Source organism: Triplophysa rosa, linkage group LG1 (genome assembly GCF_024868665.1).
Source record: "Triplophysa rosa linkage group LG1, Trosa_1v2, whole genome shotgun sequence".
NCBI lineage: Eukaryota > Metazoa > Chordata > Actinopteri > Cypriniformes > Nemacheilidae > Triplophysa > Triplophysa rosa.
The window spans coordinates 36891774-36909829 of record NC_079890.1 but is presented as its reverse complement, the minus strand read 5'-3'; the positions used below and the strand labels follow the sequence as shown (position 1 = coordinate 36909829).

The 18056-nt window shown below is 36.6% G+C and overlaps 3 protein-coding genes across 3 annotated transcripts; 2 read left to right on the top strand and 1 right to left on the bottom strand.

The window, feature by feature from the left end:
• The first annotated feature begins 472 nt into the window (after positions 1 to 472).
• On the top strand, positions 473 to 3515 carry hp (haptoglobin). Its single transcript, XM_057327851.1, has 4 exons — positions 473 to 480; positions 785 to 873; positions 1818 to 2086; positions 2946 to 3515. The coding sequence occupies exons 1-4, from the start codon at positions 473 to 475 to the stop codon at positions 3513 to 3515; spliced, it is 936 nt and encodes a 311-aa protein (XP_057183834.1).
• Positions 3516 to 8915: 5400 nt separating this feature from the next.
• On the bottom strand, positions 8916 to 14296 carry sult5a1 (sulfotransferase family 5A, member 1). The gene is made up of 8 exons (XM_057329193.1): positions 14198 to 14296; positions 13640 to 13738; positions 10642 to 10794; positions 10308 to 10516; positions 10091 to 10217; positions 9882 to 9979; positions 9593 to 9773; positions 8916 to 9491 (listed from the first exon to the last, which is right to left on the bottom strand). Exons 3-8 carry the CDS (start codon positions 10778 to 10780, stop codon positions 9382 to 9384), a joined length of 864 nt encoding a protein of 287 aa, XP_057185176.1. The 5' UTR covers positions 10781 to 10794; positions 13640 to 13738; positions 14198 to 14296; the 3' UTR covers positions 8916 to 9381.
• dpep1 (dipeptidase 1) lies at positions 10778 to 17380 on the top strand. Its single transcript, XM_057329219.1, has 10 exons — positions 10778 to 12469; positions 13417 to 13543; positions 13621 to 13753; positions 14185 to 14335; positions 14811 to 14880; positions 15400 to 15576; positions 16569 to 16653; positions 16759 to 16834; positions 16969 to 17104; positions 17210 to 17380. The coding sequence occupies exons 1-10, from the start codon at positions 12345 to 12347 to the stop codon at positions 17378 to 17380; spliced, it is 1251 nt and encodes a 416-aa protein (XP_057185202.1). The 5' UTR covers positions 10778 to 12344.
• Positions 17381 to 18056: the final 676 nt, after the last annotated feature.

Genomic DNA, 18056 nt, shown 5'->3' with positions numbered 1-18056 from the left:
TAAACATGATCCTGAAAATTTTATAACAAACCAAAATCATCTCTCAAATCCAAAAATCAATTCAACTTTGTTGCAACATGGTGCGGCACATTTTAAAACCTTGAACGTTCGGGCACTCATATTAGATGAATCATCATATCATATACTAGGTGTTCATCACTAGAAATATAAACACAAAAAAGACTAGAATTTATTTTTTGAGTATAGGGTACAATATCAGACTAGAGGGATATTTGTTGTCCAAGCACAAACTCAATATCTAAATACACACATTGCCTTTGGACACTTTTGTTTATTTAACCTTGAATCTGGACATTCAAACACACTGAGAGATTTTCCCTGATTGTGCAATGGATGATGATGTCATTTTCGAGAAAAATCAGTATCAAAATCATATAAATACCAGAACCTAGATTCAAAATAACAAAATGATAAAACTCAGCTTCAATTGCATTTAGAAAACTTTCTCATCATGAAGTGGTAAGTTTTTCCTTTGTTCACAATTTAAAAAAATGTTACAAATTGTTAAACAAATGTTCAAATGACAGACAATTCAACTTAGATAAGTCTAATTATTGGAGATCTTAGGTTTACATACAAAATACCTTTAACAGAAGCCTTCTAATGGAGAATACAATGTAATCATTTGAACTTGAATTTGATCATATTTTCTGCAGCACAAACTGTATAATTAATAAACATCTTTTCATCTTAAACATTAACCTCAGATATGCAAACTATTGTTTTATTTGTTGGTGTTAGAGTGTTATGTTTTTATCTGTAGGCTGTCTGTGGCTGTGCTGCTCACGGGCTCGATCGCTTGCCTGCCAAATGTGTCTCTGGGTTTGGATCGAGTCAGAAAAAATGTTTCGGGTAATAAACAACCTCCTCATGACCCAACAATGAGACACTTGTGGATATTAAAAATGCATTCTTCTCTTGCTATTTTTAAAAATCTTAGTACAGCTTTTGTAAAAATGTGGTTCACAATATTTACATCTATGGCATTATTTGATTAAGAACTAAAGAACTAAAAAAGACTATTTGTTATAGAATTAGCAGATTTTATCAGAAGAATGGCTGAAGGGTTTACAGTAGGAAATACTACAAAATGCAAAATAGTTTTTTTTGCAATAACTACTCACTCTTACAAATGAACAAAAATAGTATTGTATTTTAGACACAATGTTGGCTTAAAGTTATGTAAATAGTTTTGTTTTGTACTGCTTTAGAAATCATTAATTCATTCTTTCTTCAAGGAATAGTTCACCTTCACAACGAAAATTCTGTCATCATGAAGACAAAAACCGTTGGTCCCCATTGACTTCTATTGTATGGACACAAAATTTCTGTTTTCAAAAGTTTTCTGTTACCAACATTTTTCAAAATATCTTCTTTTGTGTTCTGCAGAAGAAAGAAAGTCATACAGGTGTCAAATGACAAGAGGGCATGTAAATAATGACAGAATTTTCATTTTGAAGGTGAACTATTCCTTCAAATTTTACACAGGATTTTTACACACTCTGGTACGTGTTTTAAAATCCTATTTTGCATTGAATTGCTTGCGATTCATCTTGAAGCTTGCTGGTGTATTTCAAGGTTTTGAAACGTTTTTATTTAAATCCTGAATGGAAAAAGTTCTTCCACAATCAAGGCCACTGAAGTAGGCCTGCTGGCTGAATTATGCTCTACTGTTAAGAAAAGTAAATAGGGTTATTGAAGCAGAAAATCTCTGTCACACATATTTACTTTTACTTTTACAAACTATGTGCAGCCGTTTAAAGACATCTCATTCAATTCTCATCGTCATTGCACAGGCCTACGACCCAAACGAATGACAGGGGGATCTCTGACCGCACCCGTCCCCTGGCATGCCATGGTGTACCTAAGTGAAAATATACTGGACGGAGGTTTCGCTGAAGGAGCCCTGATAGCCGAGCGCTGGATCTTGACTGCTGGCAGGAATCTATTTGTAAAAAAAAGTCGAAATGACACAAGAGGAAAAGAGCCGCTCATCCCAAAAGTCTATCTGGGAATCAGCAAGCGCTCTGATGCACAGGCCTCTGCAGAAGTCGCAGTAGAGAAGGTAAATGTCCACGCGTTCCTATCTGCCTCAGTCTAATTTTTTTAAACAGACTAGAATCTTCACATATTGTGCACATCCTTAAAATCTTCTATTGACAGAAATGCAATATAATATTCATAATGTGTTCAGAGGTGTATAAAGAGCTGAAGCGTTATGTTTTTATTACCTGAGAATGAGCTATTTCTATCTACATACACCGTAGGTCCCCTTGTGTGGAATTCGCCGTGTTGTTTCTACAGGAGCCCTAAACGGACAAACTGCTCTATAGAGCGCGTTTCATAAATACGTTATCTCCTTTGGCAAAGAAGCGAAAATGTGACGACATCTTTGTCTTGTGAGAGCCACCGTAGTGCTTTGAAAGGGAGGGATGAAGCAAGCCGTTGGTTGCAATTCGCAATCTCACCACTAGATGCCGCTAAATATCATACACTGACCTCTAAGCTGTAGTTTAAAAGTATATTACTTGAAAGAAAAATTGCTCAAGTATATTTTGCAATCCCCCAAAAAAACAAAAAAGCTGCTAGGTTTTAATTTGAATACAATTTAAATACTGTCCGAACACTAATGAAAGTATTTGCCCACTTTCTGATTTGTCAGATGCTACGGAACATAAACTACACGCGTGTGTCAATTTAAGAGAAACTGACTTCATACTTTCACTAAAAATCACCTTGATACAGTTGCTAAAATGTTTTAAAATTGAAGTTTGCCCTTGAGGAATTGAAGAAAAGTTTCAGCAGCTCTTTCCTTGATTCTTACATTTGTCATTTACTGCAATATCTTTTATACTTTTTTGGCTCAAAATACTTTTTAGGACCACTGCATATTTTGTTGATTGAAAAACACTTCTTTCCTGCAGGTGTTTTTACATCCAGGCTTTCAGAACACATCCGACTGGGACAATGACCTTGCTCTGATCAAACTTAAGGAGCCGGCGAATTTCAGCGAGTCTATAATGCCCATCCCACTGCCTGAGACTGGAGATAACCAGGAAGAGAAAAAAGGAGAGAGTGGCATCATCGCTGGATGGGGCTGGGGGAGTCTTTTTACCACTGCTCCCATACTGAAGTTTCTGGCTCTACCCATCGTGCCGTGCCAGGGAAAATACCAGGCAAAAGTTCTTGCAAGTACACCGACTGTGACTGACAAACAGTTCTGCACCGGACCCAGTAATTATCAAGAAAACGTGTGTTTCGGGGACGCAGGGGGTGCTCTCGCATTCCTCAACCCCAACACCAATGCAGTTTACGCTGCAGGAGTCCTTTCTTTTGACAAGGCCTGTTCTGTAGAAGATCACGCTGTATACATAAAGATCTCTGCTTACCTGCCCTGGATTCACAGTGTCATGAGAGGAGATTCGCATGAATTTGCAGCACGCCGCGCTTCATTCATCAATCGCATGTTTTCCCGACATTTTGCCCTTAGTTGATATAAGGGCGCAGTTCACGATTCACTATAATACACAATATTACGATTACAACAGTGACAATTCAGATGACAGACATTACTAAAACATTATCAATTTCAGATAACATTGTTATTTTGTTAAAAGTATGAACAGCATTCAAGGTTTAATTGAACCATGTTTTTATCTGTATAATCTGTATAAATTAAAAAGGTATGTCACTGAATTTTTTTTAACATAAAATCAAGAACTAAGAGAGCTAAACTGTAGAGAGAACTTCATGAAGCAGTAAAGTACAAAATTAAGAAGACAGAGCATTCAAACATTATAATGCATATGCTGACGCAGATCATGTGACGGGTGCTCCACCAATGGAATAAAACAGATACATATCTTCATTTTTGTATCACGGTATATCATGTCACAATATCTTTCTACCTGCATTTAAAATGCATATTGATTTATTTTTCTGATTTGCAATTTGCATTGTCAAAATAAAATTGTGTTGTCAACATTAAATTGTCAAAATGTTTGCAAAGGTTTTTTCAATTTATAGTCTGCACAACTGGAACACAGCTACAAACTACAAGAGGAAACTGTATCGTTTATTGACCAATAGAAGCTAAATTATTTGCAAACTTGTATTGTCAAAACAAGTAAAGGATTTTGATTTAATAATAATTCAATAAGCTCCATTTCCCTACACTGTAGTGAACAACAAACAGAGACACTATTAAATATTTTTCAAAGGGGTCATATGACATGGCTAAAATGAATATTATCATTTGTTTTAGATGTAATGCAATGTTTACACACGATTTAAGGTTCAAAAACGCTGTATTTTCCACATACCGTGCATGTTTGTATCTCCTCTTTGCCCCGCCTCTCTGAAACGCGCAGATTTTTTGTGATTGGTCGAATACTGCAAGAGTGTGAGGGAAATGTAACGCCTCTTACCATATTTGGAACATCAGGTTCTTTTTCAATTGTACTGACAGGTACGCCCATCTTACTTGCGTATACATTTGGGCGTTCTTAGTCAAATCATACCACCAACTGACGTAGATTTGTGGGGGTGTGGTTACACGATGCGTTTTGGGCAGGTCTGGGTGAGCATTCGCTTCTAGATAGAATGAATCTTTTTTTCTTACACTTTAATTTTTGCAATTTTACGTGTCTAATACATGCATGGGCAACTTATAACACACTAAAGACACAGAAAAACACGTTTTTGCTCTATATGACCCCTTTAACAAATGCTTTTATCCGAAGCAACAACCAGGTTGGGAGACAAGCTTGAGGAAGCCACATCATCCACGGTAATAAAAGATGGCTGCCTTAAAGGGATGGTTCACCAAATGAAGAATGTTGAAAAATGTTGGTAACCAAACCACGGCAGTACCCATTGACTTGCATTGGTTTTTATCCGTACAATAGAAGTGAATGTGTAGCGCCATTGTTCTGTTACCAACGTTCTGATGTTCTGCAGATGAACGTCATACAGGTTTAAAATGACAAGAGGGTGAGTAAATGATGGCAGAATTTTTTTGTTTTTGGGTAAACTATCCCTTTAAAGATGCTTTTCAGTCTTTTTGCTCACTTTACCATTTTTCTAACTTTTACCACACTATTCTCTCTACCCATCCTCCAAGACCAACCAAACGTTTCTGATGAGCCTTTTCAGATAAAAAAACATAAGTCAGAAACATACTTCTATTTTCTAGTCTAGGGCTGTCACAAAAACACACACCCATTTCAGTAATATCTGTCTGCATTAGAGACTTTTAATATGCGGTATTTTAAACTATTTTAAAAATAAAAAAATTAAAGCTGTTGGTGTCATATTTTATACCACAAAACCCAATTTATCCTGCTTATGTGGTTGAAATAGATAGAACAATTACATGCTTAACAACTGATTGTACAAATAAAGACAAACCTGCATAATAATATTAAACTATAACTGTATTTCAATGTTATATTGAAAGCAAATAATGTCAAAATAAAATGTAAAATATTTGGAGTTTGCATTACAGTAATATGGTCTCCAGCCTACTAAATTATATAATAAAATCAAAGATGGGCCATGGTAAACCATTTTAGTGTATAAATGTATTGCTGTGGCACAGAGCGACTTACCCTGTAACATGCATGTATAAATCTAAAATCTCTGAGGACATCAAGAATGGGAAAACACAACAAGTCCTTAAAGAGAATCTTGAATCAGTTAGAATTTCAGTAAGAAGGTGTTTATTTATTATTTATATTATTTATTGTGTTAGTTATTTATTATTATCAGCAGATCACTAAGAACTGTGAAAAATGGCAATCAATAGCGAGCATAAATATAAAGATATATAAAGTTTTGGGGGTATTATAAATATATTATGTTCAAACACAAAGGCAGCTATATCAACTGCAATATGCATGAAAGTCAAACTAGAACGAATACACCCAATACGTTCAATACGTCAAAGACGTCGAGATCAATATCTTCCTATCTACAGTACAATGTCCTCATTTTGATTAAAGATCTTCAGAATCACACATTTCACAACAATACAGCCACACATCATCTAGGCTTTTGTCAATAAATTACTGAAGTCCAGTAAATGCAAAAGTACAAATTAGAGCCTGTAATGTCATTATCCCACCAACAGAGGGCACTCTCATCTGACTATTTGTAACCCATAACTGCTACCACTTCTTACTTTCTGCCTCTATTGGTGTGCCCCAATTGACATTTATACACAGTAGTCTACACCACTTTGTACTATAAATACTGTGTGTGTTTACATTGAAAAATGCAAACATATGAAGCACTTGACAAGTACCAAGATAATGCACTTTTCATCCGAATTAAATGTGGAATGTTGAACACTTTCTGCATCGTTTGCAGCTGGCAAAATACATTTCTTTTTAGGTTCCCACTTTTAAATACTGTTCTTGCATGGCATTCCTCACACAAACTCTTTGGTTGAACGAAGGGTAATAGACAAACACTAGTGATCAACCAGGGCAAGATGCTTACATGCACTCAATATACACTTCTTTGGCTTTAAACTTCTATTCCTTACAAAAGCATCGTAACTACACGACATTTTTTTAGATTGTTACATACCTGAATCACAGCCGTTTCTCTTGGGATCCTAGGAAAGATTTGCAGAAAACAGATATATAAGCTATATCAAGATGGTTAAACTAAATACACATGAAGACATCCACGATTCCTCGGTCTATTCTGGCAGCAGTAAGCAGGATCCAGAAGGGCTGTTCAGCTAAACAGTGGGATGAGGAAAGCATTCATCACTTTAAGCAAAATAAAATTACGCTGTTTTGCCTTTTCGACATCATCAGTCTGAGCATGAGAAAATGTGACCTCTAAAATAGAAACAAAGAACAACTTTAAACAAAAAGACACTACTCAAACAATACATGCCAAAAAGAAACAAATATTTGAACTGATAACAATATGGCAATATTTATGTCTTCACACAATTACTTAATAATTAAGTATAGACAAGAGACACCTAGTGGCCAGAGAAGCGAACTGCAGAAGCCAATTTGTGGCTAGAAGGGATACAGCTACGACCAGAAGTGATCCAAAATCTCGCCATAAAATTACAATAAATTACATTAGCTAACGCCTACACCTATCCCAACCCTAAACTTACAATAATAAAAAATAGTAATTAACTGTTGTCATTATGTCAAATTATGCGGTATTGAAGTGCGCATGCCCAGTGGAGGTAGCTGTGTCCCTCCACACAGACCTTGTGCACCCACAAATTGCCAAATTTGTAAAAAAAAAAAAATGAAAAATGAAAAAAAAAACACACAACAATGTATAAAACATCTATCTACATTTATCTAAGAATTTCGTAGAATGTAATAAATCACTTTGTATGATGGAAGATATTGAATGTGGAAGATAAAAGATGCCGACAGAAAATGCAATATTTGGTTTGATGTTAAATGTCTTTGTATGTTTTATGAGTTAAAACAACTAGTTGATCAGCAATACGGAAATAATCAAGACGTATAAGCAAAGACATAACCCTTCGCCATATCGCATTCTCGTTTTTTGAAATTTTGCTGATTTGGATGTCTGTGATAAACACGTGTACCTTGATGGCGTCGAAATCCAACGTCTTTTCCACCCATTTTGAGTTTATTAATGATTTCATAATTTGATTGAAATCATATTTTACAAATGTATAACAGTATCAGAGAATGTACTGTATGTGGTGTTTGCACACTATTCACACATTTAAAAACACTTAAAATGAACAGCATTCGTAACGCGAATGTACGGTGGCTCTGCTGTGAGGTAGAAGCCCCGCCCTACAGCTACAAGAGCCAATTACCATGCAGCCAAAGAAATGGAAACCCTAAATGAATGATGTCTTTATTATAAACTTATATTTTTTTGTAACAAGGCGCTATTTAAATGCATGTGGCGTTTACACAATATTGATACACTTAAAAAAAATGTTTAGATGCGTGACGTTTAATGGCCACTGTGGAGTGGAAGCACCGCCTTGAAGCTTCAAGAGCCAATCACCATGCAACTATAGAACTAGATGTCCCGCCCTTCTGTTAAAATTGCCAATGGCTTTTTTTAAACACGCTTTAACTAAATTACAAATTATTTGTATTTTTTATTTATATAGCGCTTTTCACAATGTGCATTGTTCCAAAGCAGCTTTATATATTTGAACATTGTTAGACGTACTGCTTCACACAGGAAATGCAATGCCACAAATATCTTTTCTGAACACAAATGAACCATGTTTTTGTACAGACTTGTATAGATTGTCTGTGCTTTCTCTGTCAGCATAGTTCTAATGGTCATGGATTGGAGAAGACAGAATAAAAAGCAGTTTGTCTTGCTCTCTGTCTATGAGGCGGCTGCTTTACTACAAACCCTGCTTGTATTGTATCAAATAAATGTCTATTCTTATAGCTTTTACCATTATTGTATAGTTTGTCAACCATCTGCATTCTGTAACAGGCATCTGGACACTATTGGATTAGGCTACTCTGTACAAAGAGTTCCAATATGACCTTCATCTCTGTGTGAGGGTTTTAGATTCAACGGCGTCTGAATTCACAGTTTCTTTCTTCTTCAAAATGCAAATTTCAAGTGCCATCTGTCAATTCAAGTGCAGAACATGTGCAGCACTTTCCCTGTAAGTACTTCAGTCTCTTCATTAAAGAGAATGTCTTGAAGGCTTTTTACATTAGTTATGCGTTTAACATAACATTGAACGAGCTTCAAGAGTCCTTCAGCTCAGCCCTCGACACTAATAGCATGTTTGCCACAATTTTCACTTCATTATTATTAATCATACATTTGATTTCTGAATTGTAAACAAGTTCATAATGACCACAGTTAGCACAAGAAAATGAAGTTTTGTCAGTAGACTTTATTTATTTCTTGCCATATATTTGCTTTACACTAGCATTGATGTTTTCCAAGTGATAAACATCAGCAAATAGCTCACAGCTTATGGAGGAGAAACAGCCTTCAAACATTATTCCCTACCATATAAGTTATTTAGAAATATTTACATTACATCTGCACAGCACACGGATAGAAATCAAAATAATAAAAAAATACAATAAGAATGCTAATAAACTGTGGTATGCATCACACACACAGAAACTGAAAATCAACATAATAATTGCGTATTACGTATAAATATGTTTCTGTTAAAACCTAGAAACACTAGACTAAAATAAAAACCAGACCACTTAGTGGGCATTTAAGCATACAGTATTAAAAGCGTTTCCACTATGAAATCAAATATTTTAACTGAGCAGAACTATTTCCCTGAGAGCACTTGACGCTGGAGCACTGATGGTGATCATTGGTTTTGGAGTATTCTCAAAGTATTCCCATCAGCAGAGAGGAATCTGCCATCCGAGCGGAGTACACAGCATCAAAGACGTCACTCTGTTCCTCAGTGAACATGTTCTTCCAGTCTCCAATTTTACCTGATGAAAATGAACAACAACAAACGTGAAATAGTTAAAGGTTTAGGTTTTAAATTAAGTTGTACCGTACATAGGAAAGAAAATGTTTTTGAGACGTATACCTTTCCTCATGAACTTGCCCTTGCTGTGGTCCATGATCTCTCGTGGTATAAGTGTGTAGTTCACCATGATGTTGTCCTTCATGGAATTGAAGCTACAGTATTTTTGAGCACTTTTCAGCTCTTCCTCGGTTAAAGAGCACTGCAGGAAACGGCTCACTTTCTCAAGAGACCCACGTAGATCCTGATCAAATTCAAATTTCACTTTAACGCATTTGCACTGAAGCACAGCTTCAGACGGTGTAGTTCTCTGTCTGGTGACCATGTGAATGACTTTGCTGTTTTGTTTTACCTGCCACATTTCCTCATATGCGATGTAAAGAAACTTCTGAAAATTCTGCGCGTGACCGGTCCAGCCCTTCACGTGATCAAACCAAGAGCCGTAATGCACTGATGGAAAAGAAAGTGCCATTCATTTTTTTACAATAAGTGTATGCATGAGTGTATGCAGAATTCCGAAAAATGACAATAAATGATTGCTCCTGAGAAATATCAACTAACCTGTACCCTTCAGAAAGTCACTCAGAAACTCAGAGAAAGTGCCCGGGTCTGGCAGAAAGTTTGCCATCTTGTGAAAGTGATAATAGGACACAGCCACGTCTTTGGGATTTCTGGCCACATAGATAACCTGGGAAAGAACATGTACATATTTATGATCTGCAAGGAGGTTTAGACGAACAATAAAATTGGTCAATTTGAGGTTTGCTCATCTGTTCACCTTTGCTTTGGAGTCTCGTAGGGCCGGTGCCAGTACGTGGTAAGGCAGGTGTGTGGTAATGATTCGGGGTCCTGTGGACGCTTGCAGAATTTGAGGGCAGTAGTACTGCTCAAGCCACGGGGCACGCGACCAGTTGGGCTGAGACCGAGCTAAAGCCGGGTCTCCTTTATTCAAAACCAGTGTGATGATTTCCTGCATCCACGTGGTTCCTATGAGCCACAAGTGAATTTAAACCTCACAAATATTGCAAATCAATACAAAATATTTGTAAAAACATAAATGATGTATGCTAAAATTCATAAATCATCTTTATGTGCAACATAACACTCCTTACCTGATTTTGGGTAGGTGACAATTACAGTATCCGTGTCCTGAAACTTGAAGTTGGCAGCATAATTCAGAGAGTCCTGGGTGTGCATGTGCCCTGGAAACTTGATGTTATGAAAGGTTTCAGTGTCATCTAGCCGAGCCATAACTGTATTTGTGTCTGTGAAGTGAAGAGAGAGAACAGATGGTCTGATGAACTGTCACCTTATATAGGAAGAGCAAAAACCACAACCCCATCCACAGTAGAAAGGGGAATTACTGAATGGGCATGGGCTCCAGAAATTACCTGAGAAACCTGTTCGTGGAAAATTCCAGCTCAAAGGAGCCGCCGGGCCAAAGAGATAATTTTATTTTTTGCTATTTTTGTATTCAAGTTGTATGCTATTCAATCCCAAAGGTCAAAACACAGTCTCACGGGAATTCGTGGCATAGTCACAATTTTTAATCTCATGTATTTTAACACAAAGTATCAATAGATCTAAATTTCGTGCCCATGTCACGAACTGCCGTGAGACCGCCCTGTGAAGAGATGATGCCAGAAATACTGCTGCTATTCTGGTTTTGAAGCACACAAAATTGTGTTCAAGCAGTATTGTGAAAAGCACTATTTAATTTAATCTGTTGTTTTACAACAACTGTGACCGAAAATACATATTTTCAAAGAAAACTTTGGTCTTATCCAAATGTGATCTGCTTGCATAGACATTATGGTTTTGACATGTATCCAGTGTAGTGTTAAGATGTTGGTGTTGTCGTGAAAAAAAATGTCAAGCTCAAAGTTCTAAACATTCCACCAACCCACAGCAGCAAATAGCGCTATAAAAGGATGTCAAGGGTAAAGAGCCATGGTCAAACCAAATCTGCATCTTGTAGAGCCATCTAACAAAGCAAACTGGTGACAAAAACACAAAACACGCTTGAAATGGAATCTTTACCATGCCTTTTCAAGCCCACTCTGTACTGTAAAGTAATAAAGATACAGTATCAGAGGTTCAAACTATAGCACAACTGATGCATAGTTTGAGAAAACAGGAAGCACTATAAAAAAATTGTTAGAAATGCTCTACATTTGCTTGAGCGATCATCAGGTCAAAGATGAGCACACACACTTACGCTCAACAACATTAACACACACCAGCACAGCACAGTGTCAGGGGTCCCGTTATGGAATACATTTGTTTGATCAGATAATAATGGTTCTACTTACAAATGAAACAAAGTGATAATCTGGTCAGTTATAAAAATCATATCACGCACCAAACACATTGGAAAAACATCCTTTCTGGTTTTGATATCAGTTTGAGAAATCTTGAGAAACAAGAGCAGTGACACTTATTGTATGGGTTAATGCTCTAAATCTGAAGATACTAAACACCATGGCAGACAATGTTCTTGCAACTCCGTGTCGTGATGGACTTTAAACAAGAACTGTCATTTTTTATAGCGACTGTCGTTTTTATAGCAACACTTTATCTGTCCACATCATTAAAAGTATTACAACCCTAAATTATACATTAACTTAATTTCTGTGAACACATCATATGATGTGAACTTAAGCCCTGACACAAGCCTGTGGCCTTACTGTATCTGTACACACAGACAGAGATAGATTGTATACGTGCACCTGTGGATATTAAAGAGTATAAAGAGGAGAAAGTTAGCATATGACCATTATTTAAAGGACTATTTCACATTACAGGAGAAAAGGTGATGATGACGATGAAATTGATCAAGACTGTGTGTTTGGTTCTGTGGGCTTTGACAGTCCACTCCACTGCAAATGAACTGAAGGAGCGTGCGCTTAGACTGATGGCTGAAGCCCCACTAATAGATGGGTAAGATATCTGTCTGTCTGTCAAAACAATAGACAACAATGGATAAAACCATGTTCTGTAAACAATAGGGTAATGTAATATATACAGTTGGCCCAAAAAGTATTTGAACACTTAAGCCACTGACAAATGTAAGAATAGTATTTTATAGCTTATACAAAATGTAAATATTGTCTGCATTTTGAGTGTTTAAATACTTTTTGGGACCACGGTTCATATAAGAGGATATCTTGCATCAAAAAGATGCAGAAGTGTGCTATTAGTATACTTCTTTTAAACTAAGAAAATAAGAAAATATTTAAAATTTCATGTAAGTAAAATGTTTTCACTAACTATACCTATCAGTTCACTATAGTCATGCAAAAAAAATGGTAACACTTTAGTATAGGGACCAATTCTCACTATTAACTAGTTGCTTATTAGATGCCTATTTTTAGCATATTGGCTGTTTATAAGCACTTATAAAGCACATATTCAACATGACCATATCCTACTTCCCTAATCCTACCTAATACCTAAACCTAACAACTACCTTACTAACTATTAATAAGCAACAAATTCGTAGTTTACTGAGGCAAAAGTCATAGTTAATGGTTTATTAATACCGAGAATTGGACCTTAAAACAAAGTGTGACCAAAAAAATATATGTTGTACTCAAAAACTATCTACTCAAAGTTTACTACCATAATGCTTAAAATACATAAAAAATATTACATATCTAGATAGATCGATTTTTGTTTTCAAAAATACCAGAAAATCCACATTTTAGACAAAAAGTATACTTTTTGTAGAGGCTTTTGCATGCAAGGTTGGGAAAAGTACAATTATGTTTCATTTCTGTGAAATGTAGAACAGAGTTGCAGTTTGTAGAGGTCATGAAGTCTCATATTATCTTAAAGTTCATGTGCTGGTTGTAATGGCCCATTTGACAAAATATCTCATAAAACAGACACAATGACCTGCCCTGGCAGCTGAGGAACACGTTTAATAATCAACTCAACGCAGTGGACCTGTACATGCTCAACTCCACTCACACCAACATCCCGAAAATTAAAGAAGGACGCCTCTCAGCACAGGTACAAGAACACTTGCATACAAAACACACGAACGCCCGGGTCAGTCTAACTGCATTGTGTTTGTTTCTGTGATGCAGTTTTGGGCCGCTTATGTACCATGTGACACGCAATATAACGATGCAGTCAGACAGACCCTGGAACAGATTGATGTGATCCACAGGATGTGCCAGAAATATCCAGATGTTTTCACATTTGCTACCAGCAGTCAAGGTAAGGTGCGCTGGAAAGGGGGTATACACATAGCAACATAGCAACCACCCTGAATACCCTAGCAACCACATAGAAACGCCCTACAACACTTAAACACGACTTGTGGAAGCACGATACAATCACGATATTTTAAGGAAAATGTCAAAATGAAAACTGAAATGAAAAACAATAAAAAGTTTCAATAACTTTTTGTTGTACATTCAGTTTATGGAATTTAAACTTCTGTATGTATTAATATAATTCATTAAATTTGAATAGGTCTGTCACAGAAAAATAAAACCAAATTTTAACAAAATCAAAATTAACCTTTCGATTACGATTTAGATTACATAGTAAATCATTGCATTGTAAAAAATATGCATATTTAAATGTTTTGTATGACGATACATTGTTACACCCTTATCGATTATCTCTTTATTTTGTCAATGCAGATATAGAGGATACTTTTGCCCAGAATAAGACAGCTTGTTTGATTGGCGTTGAGGGCGGGCACTCAATTGACAGCAGTCTGGCCACACTGCGCACCATGTACCAGCTGGGCGTTCGATACCTCACGCTTACACATAGCTGCAACACACCCTGGTAAATGACTTCATCTGTTTACTTGCATCACCTTACAGCACCTAAAACAAAATTAGAAAAGAATTGCAGAAGTGCACACCAGTTGGCCCAGCAGGGTGAGGAAATTACAACTAAGTCATCATGATTTCATCATCTTGGAATGAAGACACAAACCTGAATGGAAATTCAGCCAAAGATGCTTTGTTGATCTGCCTTTCCCTTAACACGCCCACATGACAGTGACAGTCGTTAACGTACAAACACCTGCGCCACTGGAATGGACAGGGAAATTCCAGCCTCAGCCCTCATCCACAGAATTCAAACCCGATGCCCGGAAAGACTCGGGGAAGATGAAATTTGTATTTACGTCAGGGTTCCAAATAAATAACAAAAGTCACATTAGTGCGTGAGAACATCGGATAGGGGAAGGGGGATTAGTTTTATACTTCAAGGCCCAATTATTTATTTACCACATGTTGTTCTCACTTCCATCTAGGGTGGACAACTGGCTGGTGGATACAGGATCCGAGCCTGCAGTGCATAATGGTTTGTCTGATTTTGGCAAGGTTAGCCTCACTTAACACAAAATATAGATGTGTTTATGTCAGCTCTTTTTCACTGTATTTTGTTTTCTTCCTAAATTCTACTTGCAAAATAAGAAATGCGTCAACATAAGTATACACACAAAACACTGCTCAAATCAACTGTGAAAATATCGCTCATCATTCAAAGCAAGATAATGCTCTATGTAACTACCTTGATTAAAATGAATGAATTGCATTGCTTTACATTACGAATGTCATGTTCAAACCAATGCTTCTCTCACATTTAGCGTTCACATTTTTCCACTAAACTGATTTGATATTTTGTTATGGAAGTCATTAGATACTATAAGTATGTTTATGTGTCCAGACACTTTGTATATTTCAATACCCAACAGAAACAAATTATTAACATAAAGCATTCAAATGTTCTCTTAACTTTAACTTGGAGGTTAATGAAGGTCAACTTACTTAGTGCATTGACCTTGATTTAACCTTATAATGGCTGTGTATGGATGTCTACAAATTCATTTATTCTCTCAGCAAGTGATCTTGGAAATGAATCGCATTGGAATGTTGGTTGATCTGGCTCACGTGTCCGTGAAGGTGATGAAGCAGGTTCTGGAGATCTCCAAAGCCCCGGTTATCTTCAGCCACTCCTCTGCCTACAGCATCTGTCCTCACAAGAGAAACGTTCCTGATGACGTTCTTCTGGAAGTGGTGAGTCCATAATCCCTTTTACAACCTCAAGGTCCTGGTGTTACATAATAACAGACTTCGGTAAATCACGTACTGTCATATTCACAAAAAAGTGTCAACATCTATGATCTGTTACTGATTTTCTTCAATAACAGCGGCTGTAAAAGATAAAACATGGCCTTCAAGGAGAACATTTTGATTTATAAAGACCTAATATCCTGTCCATAATACTTTATGTAACTACGAAGGCAGTTATTGATGGGGATTGTCAGATGTGAAAGACTAGCAACAGGGCTTAACCCTTGTGTGTTGTTTGTCAGGGCCTGTTTTCAATGTTGGCAGAGTATCAAAAACTTTATAAGGGTTAAATACTTTTTTTGCCTGGACCTTTACATTACCTTAACACAAAGTCATAAGACAGAACAAATGTTATTATTCTGTAATCATCTGTGACACCTGTTCATCAGAACCCAGAGGTTAACCAGCAGCAATACTCGAGAAACTGAATTTTATAGAGAAGTGGGATGTACGCGGTGCGTGGACAGCAGTTTTTACAAAGCTTATTATTATTAATGGTCCATGATAAAACAACTATACAGCAAGCAGTATTATTATTGCTCATTAAGTTTTAACAAACTTCTGACCCTTAGGGTTTAAAATTCAGTGAGTAACTTACAGTAACTGGCTGTTGATATGAGATGGCAATAAAAAGGCACAATTATATCATAGACATAGAGATTGTGTCATTCAGACTTGGCTCGGGTTTTTGGCAGCAGCTTATATCTTAAACCGAGGTACACATTTATGGCACATGCGAGTTTGGTTAAAAACCCGTACGGGACTTTTTCTTCCGTGGAACATAAAAGAAATGTCTCAGTTCTGTTCTTTAAAATATCTTCTTTTGTGTTCTACAGAAGAAAATCGTGTTTGGAATGACACGAGGAGTAAACGATGACAGAATTTTCATTTTGGGGAGAACTATCCCTTTATTTTCTGTAATGTTTCTGTTTCAGAAAAACAAGAATGGCATTGTCATGATCAATTTTTATAATGATTACGTCACCTGCCAAAGAACAGCTAACATCTCTCACGTAGCTGGTGAGTATCTCCTCACGTGCCCTTGATCTGCTACGTTAAGCATTCTAAAAAAAAAAAAGGGCAAAATGTTTGGATTGGAATAAACATTTTTTATGTGAAATTCAGATCACTTTGACCATATCAAGAAAGTGGCCGGCTCTAGTATCATTGGATTTGGAGGAGATTATGATGGCGTGCCAAGGTAACCAGACTGATAAAAAAGATCACGTGTAATCTGCAGCTCAATGGTACAAAATGTGTAATGCTTAGAACTGCTTTATGACAGAAAAACAAGTCTACATATGATCAAAAGTAAATCATGCATGCTTGTAATAGAGTACCAGTTGGTCTGGAGGACGTGTCAAAGTATCCTGACCTGGTGGCTGAACTTCTGAGGCGTGGCTGGACAGATGAGGACATCACAAAAGCTCTGGGGAGGAACCTGTTGAGGGTGTTCAAAGAGGTTGAGAGGGTATGGACCCACAAAAACATTCGTGCAACAAATCACCTCAATATAGCCAAATTTCAAAGTAAATAGCTAATCTATTTCTAAAAACGTTCATTCATGTTTCAACAGGTCAGAGACAGCCTGAAGGATCTTAAACCAGATGATATACCCATTCCTCTTAAGGAGGTCCAAAACCCCTGCAGGACGGATTACGGTTATCCAGATAAAACTAATTCAGCATGTACACACTCTTTATATCCACTGGTATTAGTTCTGACACTGCTAAACAAGTTATTATAATTGACGGTTTTATATTATTATATGTATATTAACACAATTTCAATGATCATGATTATTGTTTAACATCCGTACATTGTAACACCCCAAATTCAGATATAAGAAAACATTAGCCATGAAAGATTTAAGTGTAATGTTTTTTGAGTCATTTGAAAAGTTAAATACTGTACATTTTCATTGTAAGATTAAAGGTTTTAATACATTTTAAAAAATTCTTATATTACACTGCCTTAGTAAACAGGACATTATCTCCTATTCAACAACAAAGAACAGTCACGTGGATTGAACTGTTTTTCTTTAAATGCTGCTGTCTGTCAATCTAATCTCACTGTTTAATATAGGGGTTGTTTAATCTTGGTAAATAATACTGACATACAATGACACTGTTGTATTTGTAGCCTCAGGACTCCCCTGACAATCAAAGTACACTATAACAGGGAAATGGTTTTGTGTTTACAGTCTGTTGCATGCAAAACAGGTTCCCATTGCTCTGACATGCACTTGCCAAATCAAATATCGTCAGAGCAAACACAGCGTTGTTTGTTGAGCACTTGCATGAAAAACAAGAGTGTCACTTTTGCACTTGTTGAAGGGACAGTTCACCCAAAAATAAATATTCTGTCATCATTTACTCACCTTCCAATTGTTCCAAATCGGTATAAATTTATTTGTTCTGATG

Coding starts and splice junctions, on each gene's coding strand:
- sult5a1 (XM_057329193.1), bottom strand. CDS start 10,780: ATGGCTCGGCTAGATGACACTGAAACCTTTCATAACATCAAGTTTCCA. Junction 10,517..10,641: donor TGTCACCTACCCAAAATCAG/GTAAGGAGTGTT, acceptor TGTGGCTCATAG/GAACCACGTGGATGCAGGAA. Junction 9,774..9,881: donor CATATGAGGAAATGTGGCAG/GTAAAACAAAAC, acceptor GAATTTGATCAG/GATCTACGTGGGTCTCTTGA.
- dpep1 (XM_057329219.1), top strand. CDS start 12,345: ATGATGACGATGAAATTGATCAAGACTGTGTGTTTGGTTCTGTGGGCT. Junction 12,470..13,416: donor GAAGCCCCACTAATAGATGG/GTAAGATATCTG, acceptor CTCATAAAACAG/ACACAATGACCTGCCCTGGC. Junction 15,577..16,568: donor ATGACGTTCTTCTGGAAGTG/GTGAGTCCATAA, acceptor TTTCTGTTTCAG/AAAAACAAGAATGGCATTGT.
- hp (XM_057327851.1), top strand. Junction 874..1,817: donor AGTCAGAAAAAATGTTTCGG/GTAATAAACAAC, acceptor GTCATTGCACAG/GCCTACGACCCAAACGAATG. Junction 2,087..2,945: donor CAGAAGTCGCAGTAGAGAAG/GTAAATGTCCAC, acceptor TCTTTCCTGCAG/GTGTTTTTACATCCAGGCTT.